Source organism: Nelusetta ayraudi, unplaced genomic scaffold, assembly GCF_046127955.1.
Source record: "Nelusetta ayraudi isolate G7.1 ecotype Tasmania unplaced genomic scaffold, CSIRO-AGI_Nayr_v1 ptg000127l, whole genome shotgun sequence".
In the NCBI taxonomy this organism is placed as follows: domain Eukaryota; kingdom Metazoa; phylum Chordata; class Actinopteri; order Tetraodontiformes; family Monacanthidae; genus Nelusetta; species Nelusetta ayraudi.
This window is the reverse complement of record NW_027466177.1, coordinates 513551-525801: the sequence shown is the minus strand read 5'-3', so window position 1 is coordinate 525801 and position 12251 is coordinate 513551. Positions and strand designations below refer to the sequence as shown.

Below are 12251 nucleotides of genomic sequence, written 5' to 3'. Positions count from 1 at the left end.
ACCCCGTTCCTCCCTCCCCCAAAATAAGGTTGCCCACTTTGATGAATCTTCGGAATCCTGCTGAAGGATGAATCTCTTTTATTCGCCCCGCTTCGCTGCACTATATTTATCTCGCCGCCCACGGTCGGTTACATAATAACAGTCGTATCGCAAACGCAGAGAGCATTGAGTCAAGAGGGGAACGTTTCCGTCTTATATTCTTTCGCGCCGTAATGCAGTGCTCGTGAGCGCCAAGCGTCCCCTGTAGTGTTTAATTGCGAGCCCATCATGCTGTGTTCCAATAAAAGGGTTTGTGGACGCGCGCGGTGGCGCGTCAAAGGAGTGGGTAGGAGCGACCTCTAGCGTTAAAAGAGTATATAAGGGGAGCGCGCCGCTGTTGAAATTGGTTGGGAAGGTGAGGACCGTTTCCCGCGTTTCCTTAATTGTATATATTTTCGAGAAAATTAGGAAAACGAATCCACGCCCAGTTCACCCACACACGCACGGACATGAACACGCGCGTGGATGTTCTGGAGCAGAGTATGATGGTATGATGTTCCCCTCCGAGCCAGCAGAGGATGCCATCCCCCAGCAGCGAGGGGCGCGGCGCACCCTCACCCATCCGCCCGCCCTCCCAAACACACTCACAGATAAGATGGCGTCCGAAAACAACTCGGATTCCCAGGATGAGAAAACTGCGCTCGTGGAGCGCGACCCGGCCCAGGAGGATGCCCAGGGTGAGGAGCTCCAGCCGCTGCAGAGCTGCGAGCAGAGAGAGTCCAAAATGACGCTCTATCACTGGACGCAGTCGTTCAACTCGCAGAAGGTGAGTCCGCGGTTCAGCACCACGGAGGGACGGACAGCTCCCTAATGATGCCGGTGGATTTAATTGTCAGATTTAAAGGTTTACTGCCGAGGGTCTGTGCATTGTCCCTCCTCAAAGGCACCTGAACCTGCATTGCAGGTGTTGTTGTTGTTTGTGTTGTTGTTGTTGATGTGAGTTGATCCTGACGCTGTGCACAAAGCCACACCTGGTGGCTGCTGAACATGACAGTGTTTGTGCAGAAGATTTATTGCAGCCCTCATAAAATAACGTCCTGAATCATTCTTCAGTTTAAAAAAAAAGAGGTAGAAACCAAGCAGAGAGCATGTGATTTTTTTTTTTTTTATTAATCGTGGTGCAAAAAAGATCTTATAAAATAAAAGCATTGGCATACAAATTATGATGTTATATTTGTGTTTCTCAAAGTCAAACTCAAAGTCTTACCTCGTCCCGTTAGGGGCTAGGAGAAAGATTTTCTTTCTCCAAGGGGCGTGACAGAGAAAGTTTGAGAACCACTGTGTTATATCAACATCGTGTAGATGAAAAAGAGGATGCATCTGTGACTTTTAAGTTTTATTTGGTCCAAATCAAACGGCTTAGGCCACAGTCACCTATGACGAAGGAAAAATAAGCTTAATTTAATTAAGTTAGTTAGTTAAATTAATTATTTTAACTTCATTTGTGTCGAGATTTCACTCACGAGAAAAATGCAAATTCACAACACTTTAAATAAATCACGCCGAGTTCCAAATCCTCAGCTAAATCAGTGAATATCTCGATAAACGTTGCACATGTTTCTTACCTCGTCCCTTGCAGGTGCGTCTGGCCATCGCGGAGAAAGGCCTGCGCTGTGAGGAGTACGACGTGAGCCTGCCCCTCAGCGAGCACAACGAGCCCTGGTTCATGAACCTCAATCCCACCGGCGAGGTGCCCGTCCTCGTCCACGACGGCAGCGTCATCTGCGACCCCACGCACATCGTGGACTACCTGGAGCAGAATTTCAGCGACGGTGAGGCCGCCGGGCGGAAACCCGCTTCTCATGCAGTCGTTTCCGTTCTCCCCGCTCACTGTCGCTTGCACATTTTTCTTTCTGTTTTCGCCTGCATGGATTTGACATTTTTCTTTGTGCTTTTTGTCAACTCCCTTTTTTCGTTTTTCACCTAAATTTCCCATTTTTCTTGCACTGTTGTGTGATAGCCATGTTCTAAGAGTCTCATGGAGTCACCTAATAGGAAGAGAAAGAGAGAGAGAGAGAGAGAGAGAAAAAAAAAATCTGGTAAGTACTGCACCATTCCAACCAATGAGAAGCTCAACTTTTTGTTTGCCTAACACTTAAACTTGACCCTTTATCAAGAGTTCCTGGAGCCTCCTCCTCCTCCTCAAACTTATTTTTATTTCCCCTAAACTGGAAAGACACGCGGCGCGGATGCCGGCCTTTCGCTCTGGCCTTTCTTTTTATGGCTGTTGTGTTTACAGAGGGCACTCCCAGGCTGATCCCGGAGGAGGACAGCCCGTATTACCACCGAGTGCAGCACTACCGAGAGCTGCTGGACTCCCTGCAGATGGACGCCTACACCCACGGCTGCATCCTGCACCCCGAGATCACAGTGGACTCCCACATACCTGCGTACGCCGCCACGTGCATCCAGAGTAAGCCGCTGCCCTCCGGATGTGCCGGCGTTAGATAAGACTGCCCCGTTGCCAGGGCGACAACCATGTACCCTTCACACATCAGCCTGGACTGAGTTGACTAAGCGCTGGCACACATCCCAAAAGATATGAACTGTGCCAAGATACCATGAAGGCGGTTGCTACTGACTTTTTTTTTTCCTCCACCATCTCACCCACTCTGAATTTCACACCCGGCTAACTACATTTTGTTCTAGCCCGAGCGATTTTCACGTGCAGCTGGTGTAAAAATTGTAGCGGAAGTGTTTTTTTTTTTTGTTGTTGTTTGTTCCAAGAATCTTCTGTCTGGTTCATTGCCTGGCATTGCAATTCCATTGAGGCGATGCTTTGTTGTCATCTGGGCAGCACAGATCGGAAACATGCAGACAGAGCTGAAGAAACTTGCAGAGCTCAACCCGGAGCTGAAGGATGCATATTTAGCCAAACGGCGGCGCTTGAAGGTGAGTAAAAATAAATGGAATTTAACAGCACGTTTGAGTAATTGCAGTCTTTCAAAATCTGACTCTATATCACAGCTAACTTCTGTCATCCTAGCAGCACTGAAAGTTTCTAGTCCTTACATTTCTTGACTGTTTTGACCTTCAAAGAAAATCACCGCAAGACATAATTTTGCTCACACTCCAAAAATATTTGCTTTCTTCAGTCAAAGCTATTCGACCACGACAACATGAAGCACCTGAAGAAGCTCCTGGATGAGCTGGAGAACGTCATGGACCAGGTCGAGACAGAGCTGCAGAGGAGAGTGGAAGAAACACCAGGTACAGAAGCACAGCTTCTGAGAAGCAGAAACTTTGGAACTCATAGAACTGCAATTTGCAAAATCGTACCCCAGCTAAAACAAACACTCGGGCTCTGCGGCTTCCAGGTGCAACACTATTTAAGGCCTGACATTTGCTGAATGGTGCAGGCGTGAGTCGACGGTGGTAGATGTTATCATCCTGTGGCGCATTTTTAGGTTGGGAGTAACCATCCCGATGATTGACGACATCCCGCGAGTTGTCAACCGCTGGCACCGACATGCGTTGTGAAAAGTCTCTTTCGTCTTCTGCAGAAGAGGGCGCTCAGTTCTGGCTGTGCGGCGACTTCTTCAGCGTCGCCGACATCTCCCTCGCGGTGACCCTGCACCGCCTCAAGTTCCTGGGCCTGTCGCGGCGCTACTGGGGCAACGGCAACCGCGTGAACCTGGAGACGTACTACGAGCGCGTGGTGGAGCGCCGCGCCTTCCGGAAGGTGCTGGGCCACGTCAACAACATCCTGATCTCCGCCGTGCTGCCCGTGGCCCTGCGCGTGGCCCGGAAGAACGCCCCGGTCATCTTCGGAACCACCCTGTTGATGGGCGTCCTGGGCGGGGTGACTTACCTGGCCTTCTTCTACATGAAGAGGAGGCTGACCCAGTTCAGCTAGAGGAGGGGACGCGGCACGGCTAAGCCATGTCGGAGAAGTTGGGGGCTGTGGGAGAAGGAGAAATGTAGGCAGTGTCCCACACATTCTCATTTACAGCGGGTGGAATTGCTGGTCATTTATGCAGACGCTAAAAGGTGAAATATAATTTGTCCCCTTGTGTAGGTTTCTGTTGGCACAATTATGCACTTTTTCAAACCACCCAAACTGCGGCATTACGAGGCGAAACACTGACTTGAGCTGCTTACATGATGTACGACTTAGATGCTACTGATTTGAGCCATTGTACTTGTGCTTATTGTACAGTCAGACTATTCATCATAAAGTACTATTGTAGCTAAAATAACAAAATAAAATTCATATGTTTATTTATCCACCCATTTGTTGTCCATTGTTAAGTAAACCGTTCAAATGTTCAATTGCTAGCTTGGCGCTAACTAGCAGCGTGTACCTAATAAAGTGGCTGGTAGGCACGCAATGGAAAGAACTGTTATTACACTAATTACTCCTACTTGTTTGATTATTTATTTTATTTATTTATTTGTTTTATTTCTAAATGATTTTCATAAACAGGTTCATCAAACGGTGTGAATCCTACGGAGCCCCTGAGTGGCCATTCGAGATGATACAGGAAAAAAGTATTGAACGCCACAAAAAGCTGTATACTTGGGCAAGGAAAGGTAACGTGACTTTGCCAGAAGGTGGCAGTGTTTAGTTCACAAATTCACTAAAGGATTGCTGTATGGTGGAGGAATGCGTCACCTATAGTTTTCTCTATAACACTTTCACCCGCTGCCTCTGAGTCTTTCTGGAGACCTTTCTGAGTGGCGCTTGGCTCTTAAATTACTGTTCTGACCGTCCCTGTGATTCCCTGGTCTTTGTTTTTTTTTTAATCCATCATGAGATGGTTCTTGTTTGACTGCTTGGTAACAAAACCTTTTTATAGCCCATCAATGTGCACTAACCCAGCTGATGTTGGCTTGCACAGATAAGAGGTAGGGATGCTACCTTGCCTGTCCTTGCCTAAATATACAGCCTTTTTTGGTGTGTGCAATACTTTTCCCCCTGTGCTATTCTATTTTATACCACATACTGTACATTTTTTATGGACTTTGCCACAAATTAGTATTTCGTGGCCACGAATTAGCAATTGCTTTACTTTTTTTTTTCTCTCGAATGGCCCCTCAGGAGCTCCGTAGAATCCACAAGGCAGTTGGAGATCTTTAAATCTACCATAAATAGTGTAACGCATATATTCATCCTTGGTGCGGTCATTTATTATTCTGTGGTCGAGGTCTGACTGCTTTTCAGGCACTGGTCGGCCAATGTAAGCGGTCTGCCTTGCCCAACAGTTAACACACTGTCCGTTAAATCCAATATATTTTAATGGTTTAGACTGTAAGTAAGAGTAAGAGTTTGTAAAAAAAACAAAAAAAAACTCCTTTTATCAGATTAATGAGTGTAGCACCAAAATAAGCTCATTACAATAACTGGCTGGGCTGACGTGCACCATCACTCACAGAGTCACTGCAAAAATTAAAAGTCTGCGCCGGTTAAAGGCCCGGACTGCAAAGTGCCTTATTTTCCATGTATCTAAACACATTCAATCACAGCTGGCAGTGATTTATTTTCTCAGCCGTAACATGCAGTCCAAGCAGGACGTGTCCGCTTCAATCCACACTGCTCCCTCACGTGCGGCGCTCAGCCTCACATAAAACAGACACGCTGCAGAGCTCTCAGCAAAGTCTGGCCTTTGTTTTTCGGCGCGCTGGGAGCTGGGTGGCGTGGCCGCTGAAGGAATGACTCACGTGTAGAGGCCACATGGGAGCCCGAGCTGTCAGTGGAGCTCGTGCCCGTGCGCTCTGCAAAAAGTTGCAGCTTCGCCAAATGGCAAAAAAATATATATCTCAACTGTTGCACTGAGGCTATATCACGCAGGTGTTTTTTTTTTTTTTTTAGGGGATGGGAGTCAAAGACATAATTGATTTCAGTATAAGACATTTTTTTTTAAAAAAGAAAAAAAGTTTAAAGTATTATTATTTGGAAATATTTCAAATACCTAAAAATATAATAAAATTTCAATATTGCTGTATGTTGTTGACACCGACGACTAAAGACCAAAATGAGGTAATTCCTATTTTCACACATCATTCATACATCATTCAGATATAATCCTATTTATGACATTATTGCACAATAATAAAAATTTGTTTCCCAATTTTATGCCAATTTCGCCCTAAATAAGGGACATTTCAAGTATATCCACTGGAGGGCAGTGTTGGCCCAATAATGCTGAGGAGATACAGCGTCGTGTTCCTTGTGAGCCTTTTTCATAAAATGCAGCTTCCTAAACAACTGTATCTCACAGCATGCCGCCATTCTTTCTGACAAACTGCTTCACACCCAAGTTAGTTCACAGTCAATAAAACGCAGTTCACAACTGAACAGTCAGGTGACGTCATTCAGCCAGCTGACTATCGTAACATGTCTGCATAATAACAGTATTCGGAGATTACATTGATTCCCCCCCCCCCTCTTGTTATGATGTAGGCAAATGAGAGAACGTTTCTATTTATTATTTTTTTGCCACTAGAGAGCAGTATTACTTGATAAAACCTCACGAACTAAATAGAGGACTTTATATTTTCAATGCTCGAGCCGCTTCTGAGGTGGTGTGTGTTCTTCGAAAGCCGCTACTCCTCCTCCACCTCCTCCTACAGCCTCCCCACCCCTGACAATATGCTGTCGCGCCCTGACTGATATTAGCTTCCAGTCACGTAGTTGACCCCTGAACAAATGACGTCTGGAGCGCTACCTATTATAGAGCGGCGGCCTCAGCCAAAAATGATTCACCCGGCTGACAAAATAAAAGCCCTTGTTGGAGCTGGAAAATGGTCACGTACCGCTTAAACTGTTCCACTCCTGTGACATCTTGTTATTTTATTTATACGCACGCAGGTGGATCGTGGGCAATTAGACCAATTTCCTCTCACGCCACCCATCCCCCCCCCGCCATCCCGGTCCAAGTGTCAGGCTGACGGAAACATAGACAGACGCGTTCGTTTTGTTTTCAGCCCATGGCAACAAGTGGGCGAGTTGTCAGTGGGGGAGCGGCGGCAGGGCCGAGAAGTTTAAAGAGTCGCTCAAAATAAAACTTGTTGGCTGAAAATTAGCATCGCTCATCTTCAATTAAATCTAATCCAATAGAGTTAACTCACTTTAGAGGAACAGCACCGGGTCCTGCAGGGATGAGATGATCTCATGGTGAAAATTCAATTATCAACCGACATCACGACAACATCCAGGTTGTTGGACGAGCGGCGGAAAGGTGGAGAGACGGCTGGCGCTTGGATGGACGGAGGAAGCGTGGGGGTCTATTTCACAAACAATCTCCAGGTTCAACCATAAACTCTGAGTTGACCTGCGCTGGGTATTGAAACCCAGCTTCTGGTTTCTGAAACCCAGCTTCTGGTTTCTGCTTGGATTAATGAACCCTGAGTTTGTTCCCTCTGAGTTACACTCGTGCAAAAGTCCTTATAGGGACATCAGATATCGTCATATCGTCGGTTCACATGATCTGCTCCTGCAGTTGACTCGGAGTCAGGGTTAACTCTCTTTGTGAAACAGAAAACTCAGAGTTTCCCTCGTCTCGGGGGCATAACACACTCAGGGTTTCCAGAAAACCTGTGGTAGATTACTAATCTGGACCTTCGACACCTCCAGAGGATTCTGAAGTCATGCTGTCATCCCAGCATCATCTCTTACAGCGTTTATCTCTTACCTTTACCTGTTATTTTTTTCATCCATGGTTGTCCTGAATTACATTCTTCATGTTCAGTCTCTTGAGCACATATTTATGACATTTTTTACTTTTATTTTTTTCCCCCTGCTATTATCAACCCCCCCGCCCCCCCCACCTGCCCCATGAAACCCACCTTTTGAACCCCTGGCCTGTACAGATGCCATCCACTCGCTCACACACTCGCCTGGGAGCTAAACCCTCCCTACTGTGGATCCTCGGAGCTCCTCAAGCTGCCCCTTCCACGTTACGCCAAAGCCGCTCGAGAGCCTCTCCAATACTCCTTCGAAAGATAGAACAGCCAAAAACCCAGCCGCCTGATTTTCCAGCGAGCTCTTTGTCCGGAGGATACAGATGGCTTTAACGGCCTCATTATTGAGGAAGCTGACGCTGGCGACGGCGAGGGACAGCGGTTGTAAAGCGGCGCTCTGGCCTTTTTTTTTTTTTTTTTTTTTTTCAAAAAAAGCCGGCGCGGCCTCGGCAGACCCCTGAAACCCGACCATCTGTGGCTGTACGTAAAGCCTGCCCACCCAAGTGCGAGCATCACTGCCCCGAGGCCTCGCGGCGGTGAGCGCCGACGACGAGTGACGAGGAGTCGTGCGGGGCCGCGACGCCGCCGTTTCAAGAAAGGCCCCCTTTCCAGTCGGTCTCTCTCTCTCACTTTGTGTTTTCTTATACGTTTGGATTATTTTTTTGTTCCCATGTGACCCTGTGGCGTGCACTGGAGATGGCGGCTGGCGTCCGGTCAGACCGCTAAGGGAGAGTCTCTCCCTCCGCCTTTCAAATAAACAAGAATCAACAGCGTTTCCAGGCGCCGCAGACTCCGACTGCGTCTCTCCGTCTCCTCCAGGGGTGAACACGGCTCCTCTCCTCTGCCGCCCTTCTTCTGCCGCAGGTGTCTTTTTTTTTTCTTTTTTTTTTTGGGTGCATGGAAATCCCCGGCGAACGTGCGCGGCCGCAGGGGGAGGGCGGGGAGAGAAGGAGCGAGGGAGGGAAGGATGGATGGAAACATGCGCGCCCGATGGTGCAGGTGCAGAGGAGAAGATGACGGTAGTAATTATCTTCAATGGAAAGAAATGAAAACCTTGTGCGCTGATCACAGTTTTCAAAGATTTCCAGACAAATCTCCAGCGGAGAGCGTTTCTGTTTTCGCTGCACTCCAACAGACTTTGGCAATTTATTTATTTTTTTGTTTTTTATTTTTTTGTTTTGTTTGTGTTGCTCCTTCTGCAATACATTTCTTTTGCTTCATCTGATTGCAATGATGGTGATTATTGATCTCCTTTATCCATTCTTTCGTTTTGAAAGAGTGACACCTGCTGGCTGCTGAATGTACCATATCATGGCGTCTGTCCAACACCTTGTGGGGTATAGATTTCTGATTGGGGGACATTCTGCGTTGGAAAAGCGCTGCAACACAACATCTGATCTCTGAAGGAGGTTTTTAGCTCTTTCTTGAAATGACTCTTAAAACACTGGAAAAATGATAGGAAATATGATTTCCTCAAGTTCGGCGGGCTGGTTTGAAAAGCTTAACGGGCTGCATTTGGCCCCCGGGCCGTAGTTTGTCCACTCCTGCTTTAGCCCAAAGAGGGAGGCAGAGGGGGCGGCGCGCGTAGAGGCGTCAACGGCATATTTATGAAGCTATTCTGTTGCGTCAGTTCTTCGTCTTCCCCCTCGTCTGTCTCGCTCTGTTCTTCTTCCCCCTTCCTGGTTACCCCTGCGAGGGAAACGCGTCCAAGGCGCCGTTCGCGCCGTCAAAGGTGTTCTGAGAAAACCTCTGGGCCTTTTCCAGAAAGTCAGCGCTGCTGCAGCCGCCGCCTCCTTTCAGAGCCGTTTTGGAGACGTGCTGTTTGCTGAGTCGACAGAGGTGGGCTCTCGCCGTGTTGACGCTCCTTTTAAAATGGCCCCCCACCGCCTTGCCCTTCGCAGCTTTATGATGAAATCCTGTGTCACCATTCATCGCCACATGTGCTCCTCAAATATTTAAACTTGGCCTACATAAACAGCGCGGTGAGGGAGAGATGATGCCCCCCACCCCCCCGGGCCCCCCTTTCAGAGCCAACCTGCTTGCATTATAAATCTCTGTTCTATTGGCCAGATGTTACCAAGTCAAACACGCTGTTAGCTTTTTACCGTGTTGATGAGTTGTGTCTGTACGACAGGTTCGCAATTGTCATGCAAATGAACCAGGGACTGGGAGTTACGCTTGTGGCAGGTGTCTAATGTGACTTTCCTATTCTGTTTTATATCAATAGATCCCTGTGAGAGTCTCACATTGGGTACATGACACTGGGCAATGCACTTATAGGTTTAAAATGTCCATAAAAATTGGAACACTAGGTTTCAGGAAGTGGCGGGTCATGGCCCCGCGGCTCATTTAGACTCGGTTACTGTAGCTCTGATATCTCATTCTGAGGGTCGGCGGAGGTTGTTCCACCTGCTGCGCCGGGCCACCGCGAGTAAACCCGGCGAGGAGTGCCGGCTGGTCACAGCTGAGGCCATACAGGCGGATTTCCCAGTGTAAATAGTGAGCTCACCTCACTTAGAAAACGCTTCCTCTCCCATGAGCCCTTGAGGCAACAAAGGCAGCCCCTCAAAGATGTTAGGCTGTCGAGCGATAAGACAAAGAGGACTTCGCTGAAAAAGACGTTTAAAATCGGCGACAGGATTTCGTTTTGTGATTCGTCGTGGACGGAAACAAATACTTCAGCAATGGCGGTGTAAAATTTGTGCCAATTTTTTTTTTTTTTTTACATTTGCAAGAAAATCCCCCTTGCTGTACGTCCATTTGTATTTGTCAACAATCCAAAATATATATTTCAGGATAATATTTGAAATTAACTATAATTTTAAGGATGCCCAAAAACATTTTTCCACTACTGTGGGTTTGATGTGCAGCAGGTGGTTTATTTGGATTTATCACTGCAAGATTTTTCAGTTTGGAGAGGCTGCATGAAAAAAAAACAAAAAAACTCCGACATCTCAGACATATCTCTCGAGGAAAGCTTCTTCACATCAAGTGTGGTTCAAATAAATGACTCGACTGCCGTGTGTAAGACATTAAATCATCAGAAGTGGAGAGAAAACAAAACACATTTTGGCCTAAGGTTCTGGAGGCGGTCAGACGGTCCGAAACTTGGAGTCAGCCGGAGCCAGCGGACAAAGTCCAAGCTGACAACAAGGTCCACAAGACAAATGAGAAACAAAGATGAGACTGGCGCGCAGGCAAAGTAAATAGTCAACTCAACAAACTGGAGACGGTGCAAGGGGGGAGAACTGACTGACCTGAATGGGAGAGGCAGGTAAACAGATGCCAGGTGAAACTGATTAGGTTGATGAAAAAGAAGGGAGGGGAAAAGAAAGAGAGAGAGAAAGAAAGAAAGGTCAGTTGGTGCAAAGCCGCACGCGGAGCGATAAAACAGAGGAGGGCGCAGACGCAGAGAGTGCAGCATGTGGGACGGGTGATGAATTCATCGCTCTTTGTTTGTCTCAATCCTCACGCGAGGACTGACATCGCAAAGTTTGACTTTTGGCTCGTTGAACACAGACATTAATGATCGGCGTGCGGACGAACGGCTCACTTTGACTCCGTATAACTCAATTAGCTCGCCGCTGATGATGAAGGATGCCGGCCACTCGGCGCATTGAGCTGAAGCCGCGGTGTTGCCAGCAGATCACAAAAAGGTCCTCGGGAAAAAAAACTTCTTGGCTTGAGGCTTTTTTTTTTTTTTTTTTTTTTTTCCCCATCTGACTCAGAACTGACTGAGTCCGATGAAACAAGCACATTTGTAATTAAGTCAACGTTCAAGCACGAAACGCCTTTTTTTCTCCATCGGTTACTGTAAACTTGAGGCGGTGAAAAGCAAAAAAAAAAAGAAAAGATCCCGGCGACCGCGCGGATCATCTCGGAGAAGTGAGCAGCGAGCGCAACAGGTGAAGCTATATATGGTATTCTAAGCAGGCGTTGGAAAGGCGGATTTCGTGTTGGCAGGATTTCCGCGGACGGCGCTGCCAAGCAAAATACTCCACATGATGAGAAACACTTGTTGCGAGAAGGCCTCGCGAGCGGTGCGCGGCCGGCCGAAGGGGAGCTAGCGCCTCGCCGCTTATCAGCAGCGTTAGCGTGACACATGAAGATAAAGAAAATTGCAAATTAAGGCTGATTTCTCAACGCAAAAAAAAAAAATCAACAAATGACTCCGCAGGAGGCCTGATCAGCCAAAACAGAAAAAAAAGCCAGTGACCAATAAAATGAAATTGCTTTGACGGAGGACAGGCTGCGGGAGGGAGACGGCAGCGTCGTAGCGGAAAACCTTGAATCCTGGTGTTCGCGCAAGGGGTTCTCTCGCCCTAAAAAAATAATACAAAAAAAAAAAAAACAGAGAAAAAAAAAATCGCACCACCTGGAGCCAAAAGCCATCCTGGATCGTAACTTTTTAAAGTACGGCCGTTGAGTTTAATCGGAGTTGGAGGCTCGAGGCTCGTTGCCACGTTCCTGGGTGATTTGAAGAGCTGCAAGAGAAGAGAAAAGAGATGTCCAAACACCATTTGTTCATT

At 47.3% G+C, this 12251-nt stretch overlaps 2 protein-coding genes across 2 annotated transcripts in view; one reads left to right on the top strand and one right to left on the bottom strand.

Moving 5' to 3' along the window:
- jph1a (junctophilin 1a) overlaps positions 1–1820 on the bottom strand; it is a 29084-nt gene extending 27264 nt beyond the window's left edge. Inside the window, exon 1 of the mRNA XM_076050366.1 lies at positions 1605–1820. The gene's annotated coding sequence lies outside the window, so the exon portion shown is untranslated. The remainder of the gene's footprint in view (positions 1–1604) is intronic.
- gdap1 (ganglioside induced differentiation associated protein 1) lies at positions 40–4379 on the top strand. Its single transcript, XM_076050371.1, has 6 exons — positions 40–805; positions 1619–1811; positions 2279–2452; positions 2837–2931; positions 3135–3249; positions 3543–4379. The coding sequence occupies exons 1-6, from the start codon at positions 530–532 to the stop codon at positions 3893–3895; spliced, it is 1206 nt and encodes a 401-aa protein (XP_075906486.1). The 5' UTR covers positions 40–529; the 3' UTR covers positions 3896–4379.
- The last annotated feature ends 7872 nt before the right edge of the window (positions 4380–12251 follow it).